At 39.8% G+C, this 26,794-nt stretch overlaps 1 protein-coding gene and 1 non-coding gene across 2 annotated transcripts in view; both read right to left on the bottom strand.

Annotated features, from left to right (window-relative positions):
- Nucleotides 1–4,639: 4,639 nt before the first annotated feature.
- The window catches only part of LOC138825224 (small ribosomal subunit protein mS39-like), a 34,063-nt gene continuing 11,908 nt past the window's right edge, over nucleotides 4,640–26,794 (bottom strand). The window contains exons 7-24 of the mRNA XM_070019623.1: nucleotides 25,331–25,454; nucleotides 22,244–22,359; nucleotides 19,682–19,752; nucleotides 18,729–18,816; nucleotides 18,182–18,242; nucleotides 17,564–17,649; nucleotides 16,925–17,069; nucleotides 15,974–16,024; nucleotides 13,616–13,705; nucleotides 12,646–12,674; nucleotides 11,705–11,811; nucleotides 9,990–10,068; nucleotides 9,801–9,891; nucleotides 8,816–8,901; nucleotides 8,246–8,394; nucleotides 6,618–6,659; nucleotides 5,679–5,837; nucleotides 4,640–5,181 (exon numbers count right to left, since the gene is read on the bottom strand). Of these exons, the coding sequence (XP_069875724.1) occupies nucleotides 5,085–5,181; nucleotides 5,679–5,837; nucleotides 6,618–6,659; nucleotides 8,246–8,394; nucleotides 8,816–8,901; nucleotides 9,801–9,891; nucleotides 9,990–10,068; nucleotides 11,705–11,811; nucleotides 12,646–12,674; nucleotides 13,616–13,705; nucleotides 15,974–16,024; nucleotides 16,925–17,069; nucleotides 17,564–17,649; nucleotides 18,182–18,242; nucleotides 18,729–18,816; nucleotides 19,682–19,752; nucleotides 22,244–22,359; nucleotides 25,331–25,454 (1,671 nt within the window). The 3' untranslated portion in view covers nucleotides 4,640–5,084. The remainder of the gene's footprint in view (nucleotides 5,182–5,678; nucleotides 5,838–6,617; nucleotides 6,660–8,245; nucleotides 8,395–8,815; nucleotides 8,902–9,800; nucleotides 9,892–9,989; nucleotides 10,069–11,704; nucleotides 11,812–12,645; nucleotides 12,675–13,615; nucleotides 13,706–15,973; nucleotides 16,025–16,924; nucleotides 17,070–17,563; nucleotides 17,650–18,181; nucleotides 18,243–18,728; nucleotides 18,817–19,681; nucleotides 19,753–22,243; nucleotides 22,360–25,330; nucleotides 25,455–26,794) is intronic.
- Nucleotides 7,030–7,166, bottom strand: LOC138825247 (small nucleolar RNA SNORD94). Its single transcript, XR_011371377.1, has one exon. It is a non-coding gene; the product is annotated as a small nucleolar RNA SNORD94 (small nucleolar RNA).

Genomic DNA, 26,794 nt, shown 5'->3' with positions numbered 1-26,794 from the left:
CTGGCTTTGAACTGCAATCGTCAGATCTCAGCCTCCTGAGTAGCTAGGATTATAGGTGTGAGCCACTGGCACCTGGCATCTCTCCAGTTCCAGCCAGTTTTAAAGAAACTTGCCTGAACTAAGTGTAGAACAGATTAACACTAAAAGGGCTTAAGACTATGTCTGTCTTTATGGAGTCTAGTAGTTACCAGAACCATGAACTCTATGGGTCTAGGTTTCATTCAGTTTGATTCATCTAGGTACAAGGAAAAGGCCAATCTATGGCCATTACAGCTTACTCATATGAAGTAAATGTAGTTTCTCTAGCTTGCTAGTTTTGTTAGCTAGGTTCTGGAAGGGCTAAGTGGCTAGAATCAGTAAAGTGGCAATTGTAGGAAGAACTGCATTGGGGAAAATTTTTAGTTTTCAAAATCTTGAGTCTTAAATCTTACTGAGCTCTGAAAAATGTTTAGACATGACCCTCTGCAGTACTAAACCCTCAGTAAAGTTACCGTGGGCAGGTTCTGCTGGGCAGCTCTTAACTGCCGTTTCCCCCCCCCCCCAAGTCTTGGGGCTTAAACTCAAGGTATGAGCTGTTTTGTACATTGCTGGTTTTTATTTTGGGTAGTGAATTGGAGATAATTGAGCTGACTTTGAACTCAAATCCTCAGATCTCAGCCTCCAGAGTAGCTAGGATTACAGGTATGAACCACTACTGGCGTTGGGCGGACTAGTTGTTCATTGCCCAGAACTGTGTACCTTTCTGATTATCCTGTGTCCTACCTCATGGATTTACATCAACCAAATCAAAAACATTTCCTTTCTCTGGAAATGTTCCATTTTACCTTTAAATCTTAAGTGACTCTATAAAATTATCCTGCCTATTTATAGGCCTAGAGACTGTCATATCTGTCAGATTTCAGTCTTTTTCAAACTTTGTTGACCGTGTGACCATCAATGAAAAGTTTGCTATGATCTGCTATGCTCAGGCGTGCATGTCCATATGCACACCTTTGCGTTTTAAGTAAAAAAAAAAAAAAAGATATCACAGAATTACGTGTGTTTGGACTTTTGTCCACATCATTAGAAAGTTCTAGCCATTACAAAAACTGATGTCATTTCCTGCAGTTTGAAGCACACATTGTCCTGAAGTTTAGCATACTGGCACATAACCAGTTAACAGTCCAACATTTCTCCTCTGGACTTAGTTCTTGGTGTGATGTTTATATACCAACTAATGGTATTCAGTAATTGTTTAAAATCCATGGAGTCTTGACAAATCTGATTATCATTAATACCATCTATACTATCTAATATCAAGAAACCATTCAATGGTCTTAAGCCTTTTTGCTTGACTTTAATATTTATTGTTAAAAGTCCCCAATCAGATGTTCTAGTGAACTAGCAATCTGCTACTTCTAATTCTGACACACCATTGAACAAGACTCCTTCCTCTCTCCCTTCTTGGGGAGTTCTGCCTTTTTTTTTTCTGGTACCAGGGCCTCGGTAGGGCCTGAGCTTCTTTAGATAAAGATTAGTGCTCTTCCACTTGAGCAACAGCTCCACTTCCAGCTTTTTGGGTGGTTGATTAGAGATGAATCTCAGACTTTTCTTTCCCATGCTGGTTTTGAATTGTGATCCTCAGATCTCAGCCTGAATAGCGAGAATTACAGGCATGAGTCACTGGCATACAGCTGGCCATTGCTTCTTAGGCATTTATCTTACTTATTTACTTATTTTTACAAGTTACTCAGATAGCTTCAATAGCCTCAGATCTCATTGGCTACTTTGTGATTTTTATCATGGGGTTGCTTATATGCTATAAATGCTGGTACCTATGGCATAGTTATAAAACAATGCAATTAGAGCTGGGAAGGTGGGTCAGTGGTAGAGTACTTGCCTCACATACATGAGGCCCTGGGTTTGATTCCTCAGCACCACATAAGCAGAAAAAGCCAGAGTGGTGCTGTGACTAAAGTGGTAGCCTGAGGTGAAGAGCTGAGGGGCAGAGCCCAGGCCCAGAGTTCAGGCAGGCCCCATAACCGACAAAAAAAAAACCCCAAAACCAACCAAAAAACAAAAAAAAAATGCAACCTCTTTTAATCATCTATGCTTTTCTGATTAGAGTTTGCCTCCCCATATTATCTATTTAATACACATGAATTTGCTGGGCACCGGTAGCTCACCGCCTGTAATCAATCCTAGTTACTCAGGAGGCTGCGATCTGAGGATCACGGTTCAAAGCCAGCCCGGGAAGGAAAGTCCGTGAGACTTATCTCCAATAAACAACCGGAAAACTGGAAGTAGCGCTGTGGCTCAAGTAGTGGAGGGCTTGCCTTGAGCACCCAAGCCCACAGTTCAAGCCCCATGACCGACAAAAAAAATAAATGCGTGAATTTAGTTGCAGGTCATGTTTTTCCTGTACCAACAGCTAAAACTGTTGTACTGCATGGGACTTAAAAAATGATGACTCCTGTAGTATCAAGGACCCATTGAACTCAGGACCTGATTCTTTTTATTCTTTCATTTTTTTTTGTTGCCAGTCCTAAGGCTTGAACTCAGGGCCTGGGCACTGTCCCTGAGCTTCTTTTGCTCAAGCTCCACTCTACCACTTTGAGCCATAGCACTTCTGGCTTTTTCTGTGTATGTGGTACTGAGAAATCAAACCTAGGGCTTCATGTGTGCTAGGCAAGCACTCTACCACTAAGCCACATTCCAAGCCCAGAGCCACTTATTTTAATAAGATCATTCAGAAATGTAGTGCTGGAGCTGTGTCAAGATGTCTAATATTAAGGCAGTATAGGAGACAGCAAAAAGGCTGCTCCAAACTGAACAAACAATGTGGATCAACTTTAGAATCTAATAAGAAAAACCTTTCTGGGGTTGGGAAGTTGGCTCAGTGGTAGAGTGCTTGCCTTGCTTGCATGAGGCCCTGGGTTCGATTCCTCAGCACCACATAAGCAGAAAAAAGCTGAAAGTAGCACTGTGGCTTAAAGTGGTAGAGCACCAGTCTTGAGCTGAGGGACAGCACCCAGGCCCAGAGTTCAGCCCCCACAACCGACCAAAAAGAAAAAGGAAAAAAAAAAAAACCTTTCAGTACATGTTTATGAACAGAGAGGTGAGAGCAAGTGGAGGTAAAGAAGATGGGGTAGGATTGGAATAAGAATATTGAAGACATAGCTGACAAAAGCAAAAACAGGAGATTCCGTTTACTTTGGTATAGAGAAACATCTTTTACTGATAGAGGCCAAAGACTGGCGAGGTAAACATTTATGAACAGAAGATAATGGACACATCCTATAGGCCTTAATTTTTCTCACAAAAACTTAACGAACATTCTTTGCCTGGAAGAGATCTGGATTATGTGTATCCCTGAATCAAAACTACTGAGCTGCACATAATCACCACTGTGAGAATTAGCTACAAATCCACATAGTGATATGACAGGTTAGTCCAGGCAGGTTAGTCTTGGTCACTAGCTACACAGTAACATGATTCAGTTAAGGCATGGGTGGGAAGAGGGTTGCAACCCAATTAAGGACTATTGAATATGTACTTCATGGCGTTTTGAATACACACTTAAGGGACTTGTGACCTGAGGGTGCTGACATGCTAGAGACATAAGGGGAAGAGTGCCTTGCAGTTAGCTAGCTACTTCTTAGAAGTTGATTATTAATTAGCTCATCAGTATACTGCCACCTTCCTCCATTCCTCAAATCAGACTTTACATTTTAGGTGAAAACAAACCAAATGCCTAGGTTTCCAAGGATGTATCATGGGTTTGGCCTAGGGAGACTAGTAAATATAACTAAGAATGCAGTTAACAAGTACCTTCTAAGTATAAAACCCTGGCAGGGTTGATGAGTACAGAATCATAGAGTGCCTTAGTAAATCTGGGAACGACATGTGCAAAAGCAGGATGTGGTAGAAGTCTGCGAATGGAAGAATGCTCCTCTAATTGAGTTTCACACCTTTAAACCTAGCTACTCAAGAGGCTGAAGTCGGAGGATCACGGTTCAAAGACTCATCCATTTAACCACCGGAAAACTGGAAGTGGTACTGTGGCTCCAAGTGGTAGAAGGGTAGCCTTGAGCCAAAGAGTTCAGGAACAGTGCCCAAGCCAAGTTCAAGCTTTTGACAAAAAGCAAAAAACAAAAGCTAGACAGAGGCCCTTTAGCAATACAGGATCATGTCAATAAGACATTCCACACCCTTGTCCCCAGTCCTCATTTATCCCATAAAGAATAGCAGAAAAAGCCAGGTGCCACTGGCTCAGGCCTGTAATCCTAGCTACTCAGGAGACAGATCTGATGATCACGGTTCAAAGCCATTCCAGGCAGGAAAGTCTGTGAGACTCTTACCTCCAATAAACCACTAGAAAAAAAGGAAGTGCTGTGGCTCAAGTGGTAGAGCGCTCACCTTGAGCTGAAGAGCTGAGGGATAGCGCCCAAGCCCAGAATTCAAGCAGAAAAAAAAAAAAAGCAGAAAAATGATGCCAACAATGAGATAAATTTTCATTGAATATTGTTGGTACTAAACTTCAAACAAGGACCAATGTAAGCTAAAGCAAGACCTCTATCACTGAGCCATACTTCTGTCCCTAAATCACACTTAGGCATTCTAGTGGGAAGATTAAGACAAATAATGGAAAACACAAATGTACATTATTACCGTATTTACTCAGTCTTCATTCTGCTGCTTTGGAGCCTAAATTACTATAATCTGGTTTAATCAATTATGAAGTAAGTATCTAAATGCAATCAAAACTGGGTTATTATTGATCCAGCAGCAATTATGATATAACTTCACGAAAACCTGTCTCATAGTCATGAAGGACCAGCACATAAGCTAAGAAAAGCTATAGAACACCAGCACGCTGATGATGGCAATGTTGCAGGGTGTGATGACCAAGAGCCATGGTCCCTCAAGGGTGTGCTATATATGTGTAAGATAGCAGCGTTGCTGCTTAAATGATAAACTTTGAGCACTGTAGATTTTCAGTAAATTTTATGACCTTAATCTACAGTCAGAATTTTATCTACTGCACAGTAATAAACGGGCCAAATCTACATGTTATTTCCAGTCACAGCAAGGCCACCTCATTTTTATTTGCTTTCACTGATGTCGCTGTCACTGTCGCTGTCACTGCTGCTGTCCCCATCACTGTCACTGTTCAATGCAGTTAGGTTGGACAGGGCTTTCCTGTAAGGAAAAGACATTGCAGGTTACACTGCAGCTATCAGAGCTGGGGAGCTTAGTGCCTGACATTCACCCAAATCAGAAAAACAGATCTTGTAGAAGCATTCATTTGTAAGAACAAAGAAAAAGGTTCTAACAGCCCCAATCTACAAGGAAGGCTTCCCTGACCTGTATAACAAACGATAGTCATTTCTACATCTTGGAAGAACAAAATACTGGAGAAAGCGATAAACATCTAAACAGGTGAAACATGGTTTGTTCCTTGTCAGTGAAGATGTTCCACTTACTTTTTTTTTTTGCTGGTCATGGGGCCTGAACCTCTGGGCTTGGGCATTGACCCTCAGCTCTTCAGCTCAAGGCTAGCACTCTACCACTTGAGCCACAGCCCCACTAACAGCTTTTTCTGTTATATGGTGCTGAGGACTCAAACCCAGGGCCTCATGCATGCAAGGCAAGCATTCTACCACTGAGCCACCTTCCCAGCCCCGAGTTCCACTTACTTTTGTTCTGGGTTGATTGCAAAGTCCATCATTACGCTCTGGGTGAGGGCCTTACTAACAGGCAAGCTGAAGGCACTTGCCAGCTTCACCACTTCAATGGCCTGATCAGGACTATCAGATACTTTTGCAGTGTCCATAAACTCATTCAGCAACTCATTTCTGTAAACAAGGCAAAATGTGTAAAGGACTAAACAGAATGTCCTACCCTTTAATCAAAGACTCAGATAAACCAGTCATTGTGGTACACGCTAGCAATTTTAGCTACTCAGGAGGTGGAGAAGGATCAAAGAAGATCAAGGTTCAATGCTAGCCTGGGCAAAATTACAGAAGAGGACCTGCACTTGCCTAGCAAGTGCAAAGCCTTGAGTTTGATCCCATGTACCTCATTATAGATTTATAGGCAAAAGCCAATGTAAGTTCATTTAATAAAATCCTGGCAGCTTCCAAAGTTAAGTTACATAAAGTCTAAATTTAAAGTTCCAATAGAGCATTTAATATAGTTTCTTTCCTTCCTCCCTCCCTCCCTTTCTTTGTTGGTTGTGGGGCCTGAACTCTGGGCCTGGGCGCTGTCCCTCAGCTCTTCAGTTAAAGGCTAGTGCTGTACCACCTGAGGCACAGCACCACTTCTGGCTTTTTCTGCTTATGTGGTGCTGAGGAATTGAACCCAAAGCCTTATGCATGCTAGGCAAGCACTCTACACCTGAGCCCCTTTCCAACTCTCAATATAGTTTCATTGAGGACTACCTAACTCAATATAACCCCAATCACTGAGCACAAAAAAGCTGTTTGCCTCAGAATGCCTTGGATGGTGGGACATTGCTAACTAAAGGGTGGCTAGATGTTGTGGCTGAGGTAAATGAGCAAATCCAATCCACAGTAAGTCAAAGACCTTATGGCTAATTCCAGCCTAAACCAAGCAAAACATGTTACTCATCTTACCTAGGGATTTTATTATGCTTTCTGAAAAGTCCCAACATTTTCCTGTGCAAGAGGAGATAGGAAAAGGTGATTACTAATAGAAAAATAGAAGGCAATTAAATGAAGCTATTCTCCCCAAGATTTTCAAACAGTCCTTTTCTTCCTAACTATATGCTTAAGTTCCTGAAGACACACAACAGTTGGCTCCTCTCATCCCCAGCCCTCCCTATCTGCACATCAGTTTTAGCTCAGGTGCTTAAACACACTGTCCTCACTCACCACTTCCACACATATCCACACATTACAAGCTAACAGTAAACCTGAGAAGTGGCTGGTGTTATGATCTATTCACTCCAGAGAGGTCACACAGCCTACATTCTAGCTTAGCCTGCCTCTTCTAACATCCTAGGCCAGTCAACTCGGTTGTGAAGAACAGGCTCAGACTAAGGCAACGTTCTCATGTAAGTGCACACCACCAACCTGCCACATGCAGGACAATGGTGAAACACATACACTCAGCTCCCATGACTCAGCTGAGGTCCGTACCCCTGCGCCAATCATCATAGCCTGGTTCACAGCAAGTAACTGCTAACTCGCCCGACCTAACCAGCCTAGTGCTGGCAACACAGGTGCTAGCAGGTAATATGCAAGAGTTAGGCATCTTTTCCTGGAGACAGTGAAAAGCCACATGAAACTGGTAGGCACAGATCCTCAAACTTACCCTTCAAATACACATTTACGTTTAACACAAATTATAGCAGAGAACTAAGTGTGGCTTTCCTATAACTATCAATTTGTTGTCATTTTTGCTTATTCATTTTTCCGAATGAATATGCACAAGCTTCCAAATCAGGGATACTGACAATCTGAATGATATGCTGATAAAGGCACAGCCAAAATATGGCAACACAAACCAAGAATGGATTCTTACCAGAGCCATGTTTCATAAATGTTTCCAGAAGTCTAAGTTCAGGGCTCATATTTTACGCTAGGTAGGTGTAGGTCAAACACTTGAAAACGTTATTTCGATAACATAAATGACCAAAGTCTTTTTCAGAGTTTCTTTGATCACTTTGTTCATTTGTGGAAGCAGACAAGTGAGGTTACATGTGGCAGCAGAACACTACACAATGACATGTGAAACCAACACAATTATCCTTAAATTGGTCTTGGATCCCAAGTGTACTAACACTAACACTGGTTAGTACACATCTAATAATGATTACCAAGTGACTTATTTGCCCAGAGACACTGAAAACAAAAGTCAGAAATTGAGGGCTTTGGAGGTATGGCTCAAGGAGTAGATAGTAAATATGCCTTCCCAGGATATTTAAGGCACTGAGTTCAAACCCCAGTATCACTTAAAAAAAAAAAAAAAAAGCAAACGGAAAGTCACAAATTCAGAGAGAATTCTCAGCTTTCAGCTCATCTGAACTGTACCCCCTGCTTAAATGTATTATACATATAAATTTGCTTTTTAGCTGTTTTTTTCCAAGTTCCCATGAAACCTTAGTATACATTCTAGGTTGGCTCATGATAAACTATGTCATCATCCAGCTAAACTAGAGGACCTCTACTCAGGGACTGGGGTAAATGTTTTAGAACCAAACACAAATGTTTCTGGTTTACACTTGCCATTTTGTACTCACCAGGCTTCCTGGGCTCGCCCAGCTCTTAAGAAGAGGATAGCTATACAGTTGAGAGAGTTGGCTGGCCAAGTGAGAGCACTCTGTCTGGCTGCTTGGCTTTCATACGTAGATTTGATATCAGCAGCACAGTCAGCAAATACCACCTGAAGCTGAGAGGACCTAAGAGTCAGAACTGCCCAGTGGTCTCACCAGAATTGAAGCTCAGGAAACTACCAAAAGACCATTAAAATTCCTGAGCAATATATTTTACCATCTCAACATATTACATGGATTTACAAGTAATTCAATAAAAAGAAGCTTGGCTTGAAATAAATAATTATATTACTTATATCTTTCAACTACAAGTTTTCTTTTAGCTGGAATTTTTAAAACTAGGTTGCTCTTATTGTCAGGATTGGCAACTATTTTCCTATGTGTTTTGGACGACAGGAATGAAAAAGCTGTTTTCTAAGAACAACATATGCTTCCATGTATCATAAAGAGAACAATCCTTAAATAGGCGTAATACCAAATGATACATTGGTTAATACATATCTAATAATGGTAATATAACTTGAAGACAGCTCCTACCTGTGGTGGATGCTTATCCCTTGCCATCAGCATCAGGATTTCCTCTCTTAGTTCATTGCGAAAAGTGTGTCCATATTCTTTACTATCTTAAGGACAAAGAGAAGCAACACTGATCACCAAAATGTAAAATGGGAAAAATAAAAACAAGTAAGAGGAAGCACAGAAATGGAGGGATAAAGGGTGAACAAATGCAGCAGTGGTACTCACTGGACACTAGGTTGAAAATGAACTGTACAACTTGTGAGTGGGATGGGAGGGAAAAACTGGGAGAGCACAAGGAAAGGGGTGACACTGTCCAAAAAGAAATGTACTCTTGCTGAGTATGCTGATGAATCATACTTGTAATCCTAGCTGCTCAGAAGGCTGAGAAATGAGGATCTCGGTTTAAAGCCATCTTCAAGAAAGTCAATGAGACTTTTATCTCCTATTAATCACAGAAAAAGCCAGAAGTAGTGCTGTGGCTCAAGTGGTAGAGTGCTAGCCTTGACTGAAAGCTCAGGGATGGTGCCCAAGCCCAGAGTTCAAGCCCCAGGACCAGCAAAAACGAAAAAAGCAAGAAAAAAAACTGTACTCCTTACCTGACTTATACAACTATAACCTCACTGTACACCTTTTTTTTTTTTTTTTGGCCACTCCTGGGGCTTGAACTCAGGACCTGGGCAGTGCCCTTGAGCTTATTTTGCTCAAGACCAGCACTCTACCACTTGAGTCACAGTGCCACTTCCAGATTTTTCTGTGCATGTGGTTCTGAGGAATTGAATCCATGGCTTTATGTATGCAAGGTAAGCATTCTACCACTAAGACACATTCCCAGCTCCCAGAGCTCATTTTCAACAACTGTTTACTCATCTAAAGTGCAATTTGAGTAATGGCTTTGAAGTACACCTCAACTAATGGGTTCCTTTCAGTTAAAAATGGAAATTTAGGCCTTTACCAATGTTATTAATCACAATGGAAATTTACTAAACATAAAACTGATACTGACCTCTCCAAATCTGAGGGATCATTTCTAACTGATTGGCCACATCCAATGCTTGAAGAAGATCTATCATTGTATGAGAGTGTGGAAAGAACACCTGATGAATGAAATTCAAGTATTAATCCAAATATTCACCAGGAGCAATAATTACAAATTTAGTTATCAAGATAAATGACAAATAATGAATCAGCTTACTGAAGGTACCAGGTTCTTATACCACTTCAAAGTGACATCAATTTGTTCCATGAGACAAATCAAACTGAGAAACTTGGAACTGTGATGGAGAGAAAAAGTATATTTAGTTTACTATCTCCGTATCTAACAAGAATATTGGTATGAAATTTATCACATGGTTATAGAATGATGTCTACAAATTATTGAAATATTGGCCAATGACTTAATATGCACTATCTTTGATGCTCAATTTATGACAGCCTTCTCAGAATACCTATAGAATTCTGGCAACCAGATACTGAAAATTACAGATTTTATCCACATTAAAAGAATGCAGTGCATCCAGTTGCCAGAAGCTCATTCACTTCTGTAATTCCAGTTACTTGGGAAGCTGGGAATAGGAGGTTCACAGTTCAAGGTCAGTTGGGCAGCAAAGTTTGAGAGACTCCCCCCCTTCTTTTTGGTTGGTCATGGGGCCGAACTCTGGGCCTGGGTGCTGTCCCTGAGCTCTTAGCTCAAGACTAGCTCTCTACCACGTGAGTCACAGCACCACTTCCGGCTTTTTCTGCTTATGTGGTGCTGAGGAATCAAACCCAGGGCCTCATGTATGCCAGGGAAGCACTCTACCATTGAGCCACCTTTCTAGCCCCGAGTGACACCTTCTTAACCCATACCTGGGAGCAGTAGCAAATACATGTTATCCTAATCTATTTAGATTAGGTTCCAGACCAGCTCTCGCAGGTGAATGCCTGGGATTCTACCTTGACAGAAGGAAGTTGGAACTTGTCATATAAAGCTAAAATAGGTGGGTCATGGTCCAGCTGAATACCTGGACAAAAGAAAGATCCTATCTTAAAAGTAACCAGCAAAAAAAAAAAAGCTTAAAGGCATGGCTCAGCTGGAGTGTCAATCTACTAAGCATGAGGGCTTGACTTCAAACCTCAGTGCTGCCTTCCCTCAAAACAAACATGTAAAGCAAAGAGTTGGACACATGGAAAACCATTCTCACAATTAACAGGTGGCTCTTTCATGTTTTTTTTTGTTTTGTTTTGTTTTGGTGCTAGTCCTGGGGCTTGAACTCGGCCTAGGCAAGGTCCCTGAGCTTCTTTTGCTCAAAGCTAGCACTCTATCACTTGAGCCACAGCACTACTTTCAGCTTTTTTTTGTGTATGTGGTAGTGAAGAATCAAACCCAGGGTTTCATGCATGTTAGGCAAGCACTCTACCACTAAGCCACATTCCCTCATTTTATGTTCCAGCAAACCCATTGACAGAGCCTCTACAGACTCCAGAATCTTGATCTTTAAAACCAAAACCAAGAGATTGAGGAAAAAAGCCATTTTTTTTGCCAGTCTTGGGCTTTTTTGTGTATATGGTGCTGAGGAGTCGAACCCAGCGCCTCATGCATGCAAGGCAAGCACTCTACCACTGAGCCACCTTCCCAGCCTGAGAAAAAAGTCTTAATGGACCAACACATCCTGTTACAATTTAAAAATAAGTCTGAAGAATTTAAAATGTTGCAAAGGAAAATCTCAAAGTACTAGTTGTACAACTAGACTCCCAAATCTGGCAATTTTACCACTGCTTTGTTTTCTAAGTGTTCATTTAGTATGTACTATTAAGTACAACTATGGTACATAACACCAGAAGTGAGCTATGAAGAGTCACTAAAATCCTCCCATCTGTGGAATCTACTAACTGAAACAAGAAATAAGGACACATTTCCAATATACTTACTAATAGAAATTACGACGAAAATCAATTCCAATGAATTTCTGGTTATCTCCCGTATTTAAAAGATCATGTACCTGGTAAGCAAGTTCTAGATCTCGGAGAGAAGAGCACTGAAAATTTGCAAGTAGAATTACACTGACATTCTTACAAGCAAAGTAGTAACTTGCTAATAAAGAAAAATGTTAGTTTCCTGTGTAAATACTTATACTTATTCAATTTAATGGTTGATAGCAAATAAAAGGAATTCAAGAGAGGAGTTGAAGACTCAACTTTTATAAATTTACAAAGCTATTTTGACTTAGCAATTAAATCTTTAGAAACAAATACTAGAGAAGACATGGAATGCTCAGACCAGCATCACTGTATTAGCAGAAACCACCCACAATATAGTTATGGCTCTTCCTTCTTATGAGATGCTGACTGCTGTCAACAAATACACCACTGCTGAGGTGTGTCTGAGCACGTTAGTGAAGAAACTACACAAAATTGTGAGTTCTCCTTAGGAACCAGGATGTACTGTACTCATGCAGAGATCCTGTGAAATTTTTCTAATGATCAGCATGATAGAAAAGTTTATCAATTTGAAAAGTTAATGGGATAAATACAAAATATTCGGAAAGCTTATCTGTCTAGAGGCATGAAAAAGGCAACATAGGAGTCTAACTCCCATTTCCTGTGTGTGAAGCCGATGTTTCTCTTTCTATTCTTCCCTACTAAATCCTAGCTAAAACTTGCAAGAAGAAAAAAGGCAAAAAGGTAATGTATAGCATAAGCAAAGGGTAGAGTTATGTGATCTAAAACTATATATTATCAACAAATATAGAAACAAAAGCATGAACAGCAGAGGAAATGAAAGAATCACAGCCCCCAATTACAGATAAAATGAAGGAAAGTAAACATTAAAGTACAGAAAATGAAGTTAAACAACAAAAATTAGTACTTACAACATTCATGGCAGACTGAAAAAACTTATCTGAAAATCAAAGTTCATAAGAGCTTTAGTTGGTATGGATGAAATATATTTTCACATCAGAAATATAAATAAAAATTCTGCCAACAAATAGGTGGCACAGGAGCTCAAGCTACTGTACAGGATCTCAAATAGGGTATTATTTGGCGATTCGAGGCCATTCCAGGAATAAACTTCATGATTCCTTGACAACTGCTAGGCACTGTGGCGTATACACATCATTCTGGTGACACAAGTTAGAACAAACAGGATTGCAGTCCAAGACTAACTAGACGAGCCCCTACCTCAAAAAATAACCAGCACATAAAAGGCCTATAAGTGTTAGTGGTAGAGTGGCTGCCTAGCAAGCACAAGGCATGAATTCAAACACTAGTATCACTAAAAGCAAAACAAAATGGAGACAGTTCATATGCAAGACAAAGCTAAAGAAATAAAAAGAAATATCAATAAGGGGGGAGGGAAACTGGGAGAAAGATGAGGGAGGGGGTAACAATGTTCGACAAGAAATGTCCTCAAGGGCTGAGAAGGTAGCTCAGTGGTAGAGTTCTTGCCCCTCATGCATGAGGACCTGGGTTCGATTCCTCAGCACCACATAAACAGAAAAAGGCAGAAGTGGTGCTGTGGCTCAAGTGGTAGAGCACTAGCCTTGAGCAGAAGAGCTGAGGACAGCACCTAGGCCCAGAGTTCAAGCCTCACAACTGACAAAAAAAAAGAAGAAAAAGAAATGTACTCATTATTTCTTAGGTAACTATAACCCCTCTGTATATCATATTATAACAAAATAAAATAAAATTAAGCATATAGTATACGGTTTTTACCATTCTCATAATAATCACCCCAAATATTACTAAGCTAAAAATCTTGCCCTCTACACAGGCTAGACTGGTGCTTGGGTAAATAATAAATGCCTATAAGGGGAAAATATAAGCAGTTTCTGTACATACCATCATCTAGATCCTTTGGATAAAATTTCTTCCCTGTTAGTTCTTTCATTATACTGTAAATAATGAGGGATGGTTCTCTGGAAGAGTTTCCTGCCAAGCAAAACAAATGGGTTTAAGTCCACATTCTTCTATATTAAAACAAAACTCACAGTACCTAGGACAGTGGCACTCCCATCTTCTTGCTCCATATTGAACTTAATTCCTGGCATAGAGCTGAGAAGGGGAAAACACGAAACTTTTTACCTCTCAGCTTCCAAGTGTATAAAATCTGGAAGAATCAGAAGTCTCTATGTGTTCTAGTTACTTTTCTCTTTTTTTCTTGAATCTTTTCAGAAAAGTGGCATGAAAATAAGCAGTACCTACATTATGTTTGTTGTGTGTGTAGTTTGGTAGAGATTGGGTTCCTTCTTATTTTTACTAAGTCTATCATTGGAAGAAATACCTAGAACCATCACTGCTAAACTCAATGGTCATTTCTTTAGGGGACAATTGGGTAAAAACCCAAGGATTCTTTAGTGCCTTCCAAGCATGGTTACAAGACACTATATGAAGTTACATCATCATATCCTGGTGGTGTTATGTAGCAGGTAAAGTATCCAGTCCTTCTTGACAGAACTGGTAAATAAATGCTAGAGCTGGAATTTCAACTCTGGGGAGCCTGGCTCTAAAATCCATTACAAAGAGAACACAGCATCCATAGAGACTAACTCCTAGGAGCATATGACAAAGGAGGCCTCAAAACCCTCCCAGAAGGTTTCAGAATAGGGCATACATTCCTCTATACTAATACTGTCCAATAAGTTATAGGATAGTTCCATCCAAAAAAGATTTCTATCTATGTATCTACAATCACTGCAAGTAGTAAGCATTTTTTTTTTTTTTGGTCAGTCATGGGGCTTAGACTCTGGGCCTAGGTGCTGGCCCTAAGACTTTACCTCAAGGTGAGCGCTCAAAATTTTGGCCTTTAAATAGATTAGGATAACATGTACTTGCCACTGCTCTCAGGTATGGGTTAAGAAGGGGGTCTCTCAAACTTTGCTGCAACTGACCTTGAACTGTGAACCTCCTATTCCCAATTTCCCAAGTAACTAGAATTACAGAAGTGAATGAGCTTCTGGCAACTGGTTGTACTGCATTCTTTTAATGTGGATAAAATCTGTAATTTTCAGTATCTGGTTGCCAGAATTCTATAGGTATTCTGAGAAGGCTATCATAAATTGGGCGTCAAAGATAGTCATTGGCCAATATTTCAATAATTTGTAGACATCATTCTATAACCATGTGATAAATTTCACTAATCATACCAATATTCTTGTTAGATACTGAGATAGTAAACTAAATATACTTTTTCTCTCCATCACAGTTCCAAGTTTCTCAGTTTGATTTGTCTCATGTTCTACCACTTAAGCTATAGTGCCACTTCCGGTTTTCTGGTGGTTAATTGAAGATAAGAGTCTCATGGACTTTCCTGCCTAGGCTGGCTTTGAAATATGATCCTTAGATCTCAGCCTCCTGAGTAGCTAGGATTACAGGCATGAGCCACCAGTGCCCGGCTGTGGTAGGCATTTGCTACACGTGTCCTCTGAACTCTAATGCCACTTTTTTTTTTTTTGGTCAGCTGTGTGGCTTCAACTCTGGGCCTGGGCATTACCCCTCAGCTCTTTGGTTCAAGGCAAGTGCTGTACTTCTTGAGCCATAGTGCTACTTCCAGTTTTCTGGTGGTTAACTGGAGATAAGAGTCTCAGGGACTTTTCTGCCTGGGCTGGCTCTTAACTACAATCCTCAAATCTCAGCTTCCTGAGTAGCTAGGATTACGGGCATGAGCCACTGGTGCTCAGCTTAATGCCACATTTTTTAAACTTAATTTTCACTAACCACACAAGGCTATTGTACAGAACAGCTCATTTCTAGAGAACAAAAGGAACCCCAGAGTAAAATATCATTTGTTTATTCTTTATATGCCAAGAATGCTGGTACACTCTATAAGCCTCTTCCCCACCAGCTCCAGTTTTATATCACAGTTACTACCTTCAAGAATAATGTTTTACTCAGGCTGAAGATGTTAACTTAAAAATTGTTTGATTATTGATGTATATAAGAATGTTCTTTCCCTCCCTCCATTTCTACCTTCTCACCTACCTACCTACCTATAGGATCTTGCTATGTAGCCCAGACTAACCTGTAACTTTCTGATTCTCCTGCTCTGGCCTTCTGAATGCTGGGATTACAGGTCTGTGTCATTATACTCAGTTTAATTTTCTATTAATTTGTATGTGGAGAAGGCAAATTTCAATAATTATTTGCATAAACCCAAAGGAGACTATTTTCTACATAAATTTAATGAAATATTATACGTACCATGTTGATAAAACACCTGAATAATATAGTGGTATGTTGCAAGCGAAGGTTCTCAAATTACCAGGTGAAAGGAAAAAATAAAGAATATAGTAAAACACAGCTGTGCAAACAAAATACATTTTACCAAAGCACTAGTATTAAAGCAAATACTAGAATTAAGCAAACCCTGGTATTTAAGGAAATGCTATTATTGATATTCCACTGAGAATAGTAATGCATAATGAAAAGAATCCATTACCAAGCAACCGGTCATAAAGTAAATACTAAAATATACACAATATACTACAACATATTTGGGCTGGGAAGGTGGCTCAGTGGTAGAGTGCTTGCCTTGCATGCATGAAGCCCTGGGTTCGATTCCTAGCACCACATAAGCAAAAAGAAAAAAGCCGGAAGTGGCGCTGTGGCTCAAGTGGTAGAGCGCTAGCCTTGAGCTGAAGAGCTGAGGGACAGTGCCCAGGCCCAGAGTTCAGGCCCCACGACTGGACCCCCTCCCCAAAAAAAGGGGGGCTGGGAAGGTGGCTCAGTGGTAGAGCGCTTGCCTTGCATGCATGAGGCCCTGGGTTCAATTCCTTAGCACCACATAAGCAAAAAGAAAAAAGCCGGAAGTGGCGCTATGCCCCAAGTGGTAGAGTGCTAGCCTTGAGCTGAAGAGCTGAGGGACAACGCCCAGGCCCAGAGTTCAAGCCCCACAACCGCATCCTCCCCTCCCCCCCAAAAAAATCATTCAACTTAAGATCTATTAAAGTAAAAACTAAAATACTAAAACAACACTAAATTGTTATAAAGAACATGAAGATGATACAGGCATCCCCACAATAGTTTTCCTTCGGTATCCATGGGGAATTGATTCCAGAACCCCCATAAGTCCCCAAATCTTTATAGACCATACTATGTCCATGGCCATGAAACCTGCTGCCCAGCAGCAGGTTGGTCAGCATGTATACTTACCTATTCCGATAGCTTTCATTTCACGTAAGGTTTGTAAAGCTAGAAATTTTCCATGTACATGAAATCTCTGAAGACATTTCAGAATGGTATTAAAAGTCTGAAGATTTGGTTTTACCTTCTGTGCAATCATATGTTTCAGCAGTTCCTAGTTGAATCCAAAGCAAGACATTTTTTATTCTTAGATGATTTGCTAATTATATAAAAGTTGAAAATTGACTTTTTGGCAATATCTGAAGCAGGTTAAGAATTATATCCCCAATTTAAGAATTTGTTGCTAATTAGGAAGAAGATCAACAATCTTATCTTTTACACTTTTCTATTTAGGAGGGAGTATATAAGGGACTGAACTTAAGAACTTGAGCTTCCTACTATAGTCACTCTACTGCTTTAACCATCCTCATTTCCAAAGACTGAGATCCTACCTCTTAGATATAAGACCCACCTGTCTGATCCTTTCTGGTTCTTGTGTGTCAGAGAGCAACCTAACTTACAGGATTGTTGTAAAGGCAGTAAACAGGTAACTGATTAGAGTACTGACTGCCAAATATGCTCAAATGAATGCTGTATTCATCCTAAATCTTTTTAGTAGAATTAATGCCTTAACTCTAGTGAAGAAGACAAATTGAGGATTATACTTACCAATGTGTTATTCCATCTTTCCTCAAACTTCTCATTACTCATCAATACTTTTGCTTCAATCAATGCATTGAAGGTATATACATCAGCTGTAAAGGAAAGCTGCTTTAACAATAGGGTAGAAGATTGTGCCTTTAAACAGCCAAGGAGAAGACAAAATGGTCAAACCTATGTATTCCTTGGCTAATCACCACATGTTCATAAAACTGGCTCTCTACCAATGTTATAGAAGTCAAAATTTGGGCTAAAGACAAAAGCCAAGATCCAATAACTTTGCACAAGTTCTTGGGAGGAAAAAAAAAAGAGGGTCTGAGTACCAATGGCTCATGCCTATTATCCTGGATACTCAGAAGCTGAATTCTGAGGATCTAAGTTTGAAGCCACCACAGGAAGGAATCTTTCAGACTTTTATCTTCAATAAACTCCTCAGGAAAAGCCGGAAGTAGTGCTGCGGTTCAAGTAGTAGAACACTAGCCTTGAACACAAAGAGGGTCAGGGGCAGCACCCAGGCCCTGAGTTCAAACCCCAGGACTAGCAAAAAAAAACAAAAACAAAAAACAAAAATAAAACCATTAAAATAAATAAATATAAAGAAGGGTATAGGGGAGTTCCCAAACTCACCATGAAGTCTGTTGTTCAATAACTCAGTGTACAAGTTTAATGCCTGTGCATAAGCTCGGTGCTACAGGGAAAAGGGACAACATCACCAAATTTATTCATCACAGAAGTACCTGTATATCTACTGTTCCAGGGTTGGGAATATGGTAGTGAATAACACAGACTAGGCTCCCATTCTCATGAAGCTTATCTTTTATTCCAGTGGTTTTCTACCCAGGGGCCACGGGGCAATGCCTGGAGGCATTTTCAGTTGTGACAAGTAGAGGTGGTGGAAGAGTGTACAAGACCAAGACAGAAGGGTCAAATTTGAGTCCAGCCTGGATTACTTGACAGAGGCTTCAAAAAGTTCTCTTGTTACAGCTATTGGAAGAAATTGTTTTTGTAGACTTAATTCCATAGCCCAATTATCTCATAATACTGTACACAGAATTCAAATCCTAAAAATTCCAAGTTTAAAACACCATTTCTAGGCCTAAGCATTTCAGTAAGGGAAACTTAAGATGAGGTTAAGAAATCAAGTTAGCGGACTTAAAAATGAAGATAAATTTACCTTAACCATTCCTCGGATCATTGTACAGTAAGAATGTGCATTCTTCTCTGGCATTAGATCAAAGATTCTTTCAGCATTGTTTTTTGGTCTAGACAAAAGAGATTACATGAAAACCAGGAAAACTGGTAGTAACTTCGATTATTTACTTACAGCTTAATACATTCCAGGCAATGTGATAAGCAGTTGATGGGTTTTACCTTTCGTTATTATCATCTTGAAAGTGGGGATAAAATGAAGCTCAAAACTTTAAGTTGCCCAGAACTTTACAGTTAGTGAGTGTAAGCAGAATCAAAATGGAAACATTGCCAGGCAATGATGGCTCACCCCTATGATCCTAGCTACTCAGGAGGCTGAGATCTGAGGATCAAGATGCAAAGCCAGAGTGGGAAGAAAAGAAGTCTCTGAGATTTTTATCTCCTATTAACTAACAAAAAGGAGGAAAAAGGCAGGAGGTGAAGCTGTGGAGTACTAGCAAAAGGCTAAGTCCTGAGTTCAAGCCCCAGGAATGGCACTAAACTACCAAACAAACAAAAGAATTGTTGCGAGCAAAGTAAAAGATGCCCAGATTAAAAGAAAAAAAAACTATATCTAATTTAGGCTTTTTTCTTTAAGCTTTTGACCTCCAGCCAGTAGGTTAAGAATCTGTTCAAGGGTTGGGCTTTGTTTTGTTTATTTTAGTTTTATTTTCTTCCATTTAACTTGATGTACACTTGATGTGGTATGGTTCCTTTGGTATTTTCATCAGTAGTGTTAATATTTACCTAATTCTGAATTTTACAAGGGAAAAAAAGACACCAAAGAAGAAAGATCTCAATTACATGAGTAAAAATTGCATAATAAAAATAATTTGTATTTCAGAATATCATAGGACTACATCTTTTCCTGAGGGAAATGGAACAACAACTTCTTCATATATCATAAAAGAATTATATAAGTTGTTAACTGTAACATACTTCCACATAACTCCAATGGGATGACCAGCCTTTGTCTTAGCTTTTTCATTATTTTCCTCGGTGGCCTCTTCCTGGAATGTATCATACCAAGACAAATTAAAAGCAAGACAATTCAATGCCCATTATACTACTAATATTCTGAAAGGAAATGGGAATTCAGAAAAATATAAACATAGCAGAAAGCAAAAAGAAACACAGTAAAATGTTTACACCCACAGTTTCTTGAATTCAACTCAGCCAATTCAGAGGAAAATCAGACATGTCTGGTCTGCCACAAGAATGTAACAGTCAAAAAAAAAGTACACCTATTTCTCCACAGGCTACAGGTAGCTTCATTCATATTTAGTAGTATTCATTTCATGTCAAAATTATTTTAAGAGTGAATGAGATAAAATAATAGAGGGGTAAGAATGATGAGAATACACCTTGCACACATAATAAGTGTTAATTTTAAAAAATAGCATCCAGCTGGGCACCAGTGGCTCATGCCTGTAATCCTAGCTACTTAGGACGCTGAGATCTGAGGATTGGCTGTTCAAAGCCAGCCCGGGCAGGAAAGTCCATGAGACTCTTTTTTTTGGGGGGGTCTGGTCGTGGGACCTGAACTCTGGGCCTGGGCACTGTCCCTCAGCTCTTCAGCTCAAGGCTAGCACTCTACCACTTGAGCCACAGGGCCACTTCCGGCTTTTTTCTTTCTGCTTATGTGGTGCTAAGGAATCGAACCCACCACTGAGTTTGGAGTCTTAATAAAATACAAATGTATATTGAGATATCATGGAAATACAACGCAAGTCTAAATATGAAATTCAACTATGGTCATATACATTTTAGATACGTAATAATACTATGGTAATTTTATAAGTAGCTGTATTTAACATGCCTGAATTTTGACTATAAGCAAAGATAACAAGCAAGTAAAGAATTTTCAATTTAATAGTGATCAAAAAGTTTCAATCCCAAAGGATATGGCTATAAATATTTGGATCAGTGGTTTCAGGTCAGGATTGTCAACCTTTATGTTGATGTACTTTCATGATACTTATAAGCATTTACTTTCCATACTCATAAGCATTTACACTATTGCTCTCAATAGCCATTCAACATTCTTACCAAATTTGATAATCCACTATTAGATATCTAGATTGTTTTACTTGCAATTACAGGTAAAAGCAAATACTTATGAAAAATGGCACACACATATTTGTGTTCAGCTGATCCAAAGGATTCCTTGTAATTTATTTTACTATTTAAAAAAAATTTTTTTTTGTCCAGAGCTGGGGCTTGAACTGAGGGTCTGGGCACTGTCCATGGGCTTTTTTTTGCTCAAGGCTAACACTCTACCACAAGACACAGTGCCACTACTGGCTTTTTCTATTTATGTGGCACTGAGGAATCAAACCCAGGACTTCATGCATGCTAAGCAAGCACTCTTCCACTGAGTCACATTCCCAACCCCTTGTAATTTACTTTAAAAGTGAAACTATTGGGTTTGAGAGAAGCTATGACTCCACCTGCAGGCAGCCTATGGCACAATAATGTTTGTAGTATCTCTGGCCTTGCTCCTCTCTGCCCTTATAAGCATGCACTTCTGAGGGTCATGGCATTGGAGATTTTTCTGGACCATTTTACATCACATTGTCACCTGAATGATAGAAAGGCTGACTCAAACATATCTTCTCAAAGCTTAGTCTGCATATGGGACAGGTGTGGACAAAATAGGAGCTGAGAGTTGGTGGCTTACATCTATAATCCTAGCTACTCAGAGGCTAAGATCTGAGGACCAAGGTTCAAAGCCAGAAAAATCTATGACTCATCTCCAATAACCACCAAAAAGTCAGAAGTGGAGCTGTGGCTCAAGAGCAGTAGTCTTGAGCAAAAAAGCTCAAGGACAGCACCCAGACCATGAGTTCAAGCCCCATGACTGGCACCAATAACAACCAACTAATTAATCAATAAAATAAAACAAAAACAAAATTTCTAAGGGAGCTAAGGTTAAAACAATTCTTGAAGTCTCTTCCAAGTCAGGTCTTAGTGACTCACACCTGTAACCCCAGCTACTCAGGAGGCTGAGATTTGGAGGATCAAGCCAGCATGAGCAGAAAAGTCCATCTCCAACATAACTGGCAAAATACTAAAATGGATATGTGGTTCAAGTGGTAAAGTGCCAACCAAGTAATGAAGCAAGAATGAGGTCCTGGTCTGGGAATGTGGCTTAGTGGTAGAGTGCTTGCCTAGCATGCATGAAGCCCTGGGTTTGAGTCCTCAGTACCACATACACAGAAAAAAGCTGGAAGTGATGCTGTGGCTCAAGTGGTAGAGTGGAGCCTTGAGCAAAAGAAGCCCAGGGACAGTGCCCAGGCCCTGAGTTCCAGCCCCAGGACTGGCAACAAAAAAAAATGAAAGAAAAAAAAAAGAAACAGGTCCTGAGTTCAAATCCTAGGACCAGAAAGAAAAAGCTAAAAGAGAAGTCTCTCTGACACATGGCACAAGCATCTGTCCTATTTGGAGAAGACATTACATTTTAAACAAAACAACAAAGAAATTAATGCCAAAAGTTATTACCAAGTCTTCTGACTGCTGAGGTTGTTGAAAATGAAAATCAGATGGGGGTTCCTGGTCACCATAGTAACACAATAAATCCAAGAGACTATTAGTTGTTTCAAGGGAGACAGTGGTTCCTATGGATAGAAGAGAAAAAGAGAAAGAAACCTTCAAATACCTAAAAACAAAAACTTGTTAGGTCAAGCACTGGTGGGTTACACCTGTAATCCTAGCTACTCAGGAGGGTGAGATCTGAGGGTGATGGTTCAAAGCCAGCCTGGGCAGAAAGTTTTCAAGACACTAATCTCTGCCCCAGCCCCCTCCAAAAAGAAAAAAGCCAGAAGTGGAGGTGTGGCTCAAATAGTAAAGTGCTAGCCTTGAGCCAAAAAAGCTTTGTGACAGTGACCAGGTCCTCAGTTCAAGCCCCAGGATAGGCACCAAAAAACAGAAAAGAAACAAAAACTTATTAGATTAAAATTACTCACTTTTTCCACTAGAGGTTATTTTCTTGGCTATATACTATCACCTACCACTTTATTAAGGAATGAATAGTTTAGTAGGAACTCTACTCACTTTTCCACTAGCAGTGTTTTTTTCTTGTCTACATAGTTAGTCCCACCTACAACTCTATCAATTAATTCTAATTGGAGGGTGGGGAGAAACAGAACAGTAAGCTTCTCTAGTCTGAAACAAGGTAGTCTGGCCATCATTCACTCAACAACTTAAATACTTTGACTGAAAAGTCTCACCTGTATAATTTGACAAAGATGAAACTTGAGTATATGCCCATTAAATTTATGCAGTTTATTTTCTTTACATTTCTACCCATGTTTACAATGAATTCAAATCAACCTCACCCCTGTCACTAGTATCCCACTGGTCTTAGAGAAACCATCTCCTCTATAAAACGAATACGCTTCAAACTATAACTACTTATTTATCCTGGCCCAGATCCATTTGAAAAAATATGAATACAATTATTTTGCTTAGATCCAGACTCTCACTAAAAACTCGCCTAGAAATACTAGCATAACTGCCTGTCTATAATAAGACATTTTTTTCTTCTGTGTGCCAGTTCTTGCGCTTGAACTTGGGGGATGGCTGCTGCCCCTGAGCTCTTTTGCTTATGGTTAGTGCTCTACCAATTGAGCAATAGCTCCAGTTCTAGCTTTTTGCAGTTAATTGGAAATAGGAGTCTCAAGAATTTTCCTCCCTGGGCTGGCTTTGAATAGTAATCCTCAGATCTCAGACTCCTGAATAGCTAGGATTATGGGCATGGGCCACCGGTTCCTGGACTATAGAGGTTTTTTTGTTGTTGTTGTTGGTTGTGGGGCCTGAACTCTGGGCCTGGGCACTGTCTCTCAGCTCTTCAGCTTAATACTAACACTCTACCACTTGAGGCACAGCACCACTTCTGACTTTTTCTGCTTATGTAGTGCTGAGAAATCAAACCCAGAGCTTCATGCACGCAAGGCAAGCAATCTACCACTGAACCACCTTCCCAGCCCCTATAGTAGACTTTTAAAAGTAAATTTACAAACTCCAATGCCCAAAACCTTATGGTCCTTCTTAGCAATTGTTAAAAAGGAAGAAAGGACACAGGAAAGAAAATCATGAGCTATTATTTACTATTTTAAAAGAAAAGCAACTCTATCTCTCAAATCAAATCTAGCTTTTTTTCCTTGCGTGTGTGTATGTATGTGTATACACCAAGGCTTGAACTCAGGGCCTCATGCTCTAATTTGACTTTTTTGCTCACAAGTGGAGCTCTACCATCTCTAGTTGGTCATATCTTCTACATAAAGTACATCAAGTGATATTTTCCAAGAAATGTATTCATTATCTGGTTTATGCAACTATAACCTTACTATCATCTTTACAATAATAGAAAACAAAAATCAAGTAAAAATGCACTTCAGGAAAAGAAGAGGAGGTACAGAGAAGACATAAGCCATAACTGACACTAGGTGCAGATGTTCTACCACCCAGAGCAGAGAAATCCATGAGACACCTATATCCCACTAACCAACAAAAAGCCAGAAGTAGATAGATGTATGGTTCAAGTGGTAGAGTGCTAGCCTTGAGTAAAAAAGTTCAAGTTCTAGTATTAGCACAAGAAGAAAGGAAGAGAGGAAGGGAGAAAAGGAGAAACAAACTTAACTAGGCCTTATATCTCAAAGCTGCATGATTCTGAAAAAAAAAAAAAATGGGTCCCTATCCAAAAACAACCAGTATAAAGTTGCTGTAACTAAAGCACACCAACTGATAAGGTGTGAAATTAAGTATGTGAAATGCCTAGCAGAATGTTAGTATTTACTAGGTGCTTGGTAGTAAGATTTTCTATGATTTCCTCCCCTAGTATGTAGGCGCTGTTACTGAGCTATGCTTCTGAATAACTGGCTTGTACCAATACTAGTATAGGTACAACTAGAAAAAGACAAACCTTAGCACTGGAAATCTGAATGCTCATTTATATTGTGTTGTTCAAGTTCAACAAGCATCATTCATCATTCACCTGTATATAAAGTGATAGCAGGCTGTAAACTAATATTCTCAAACACAGCCTTATGCAAGTGTTTCTTGTTTCCAGTTCTACATTGAATGATTTAGGCCAGTTTTCTTCTATTCCACATTAGTACATCTTTATCTTAAATCACTAAACAGCACCGGGATTACAAAAACTTCTAGAGGCTCTGAGAAAGTGACTTTCAAGGTCATAGAACAATTTGGGTCAGTGATATCTATAACAGTATCAAGACCTCGCTTTACTAAATATTTCTTATATGGCTTATGTGGCTCACCCTTCTAAATACACTTCCAAGAATATAGAAAAATTGACTAATGTATATAAATGCCTAATGTTAAAACAGAAGCTAAGGAAGAATGGCTACGTACCTTCTCTACCAGTGCTATAGCATGATTAATAAAGTATACACAATTTAAAACTAAAGTGGAACATTAAGTATTTACTAAACTACTGAAAACAGAAGCAACACAGCTATCAAGCTGATCAAGCACCCTACTGGTAACTTTTATTCAAAACTATATGGATTATGTAAGTGCCATCCCATGTTTCTAGAGGGACTTGAGTTAAAATGAGTCAGTCACCTGCTTGTAAGAGTTGATCAAAGAGGTTCACAGAAGCCTTAACTTTTTTGAGTTTGATTCGTTCCTTCAGGGCAGCTTCACTTATACCTTCAATCTGAGGTTCTAAGTACTCAGGCATTAAGCACTAGGAAAGCAAATTGGTTTTAGTTAACACAAATAAGAGATAAGACAGTCATGTAAGACAGAGCTTTTAGCATCAATATACCAAGATAAACTTTACTGCTCTAATTCATGTTTCCTGCACCAGACATTACTTAGCATGTAAACATACATGTTTTAGTAGGTAATCTTAACTGGGAAAAAAAATAAAGACAAAATGATAAACTTCCTTAGTCTGAAGCAAGGTTGCACCGTGCATCTCCCACCTTAAGAATTTACAAGTCTCAAATATAAATATCCAATATATATCTGAAAACCCATAGGGGTCCCAACTACATAACTTTACAATTTTTTCTTCCTCTTTATCCCCAATCTTGACCAAAGGTGTCAGAATGCACCTAAATTGCAAAGATCAAAGTCTCTATCCTTGATGCTGCTTTTCTTCTAAACATTCAATTCCACCACAGTATGCTGAGTTTAACTCATTCACTAATTTATTCAACTACATTTTGATATAGATATTTCACTCAAGGCAGTACACGAGGAACTAAGGATTAAGACAAAGGAAGAAAAGAAGAGATATTCTCTATGATTAAAGTCCTAGACTGCGAAGTCTAGTGGAGAAAATAGGCTTAAACAAATATTTACAGGTCTGAAGGTATAATGCTTCCATAAGGCCCTGGGCTCCACTTCTAGCACCGAAAGAACAAAAAGAAATCATTAGAATATAACATGAAATGGTGCTGCCCACCATGGAGAAAGGAGGCCTTTGCAAGGTTTCAAGTGATAGTGGACCTTCAAATCCAGCCTGGGCAGAAAAGTCAGAGGTTCAAACAATCAACCAGCAAAATTCCAGACTGGGGGAGTGACTTAAGAATTGAGGTAAGTGGGGCTGGGAAGGTGGCTCAGTGGTAGAGTGCTTGCCTTGCATGCATGAGGCCCTGGGTTCAATTCCTCAGCACCACATAAGCAAAAGGAAAAAAGCCGGAAGTGGAGCTGTGGCTCAAGTGGTAGAGTGCTAGCCTTGAGCTGAAGAGCTGAGGGACAGTGCCCAGGCCCAGAGTTCAGGCCCCACGACCGGCCCCCCCCACCCCCGCAAAAAAGAGTTGAGGTAAGTATATCTGCTCATAAACATGTGTGTGTGTGTGTGCATGCACGCGCACGTGTGGAGGGTGTGTGTGAGGGAATGTTGTCTGTTTTGCTCCCCAATGTACTGATGGAATTAAATACATAGTACTAAGTAAATAGACACCAGGTACTTCAGGGTACTACAGGACTGAAAACAAAGAGGTAGTCAAAATATTATCTATAATGTCAAAGCAGAGGGACTGACCTAGATACACAAAATGCTAAATAGAGTATGAG

This window comes from Dipodomys merriami, unplaced genomic scaffold, assembly GCF_024711535.1.
Source record: "Dipodomys merriami isolate MVZ:Mamm:240054 unplaced genomic scaffold, mDipMer1.0.p SCAF_136, whole genome shotgun sequence".
Classification (NCBI taxonomy): Eukaryota; Metazoa; Chordata; class Mammalia; order Rodentia; family Heteromyidae; genus Dipodomys; species Dipodomys merriami.
This window is presented reverse-complemented; position numbering and strand designations above follow the sequence as displayed.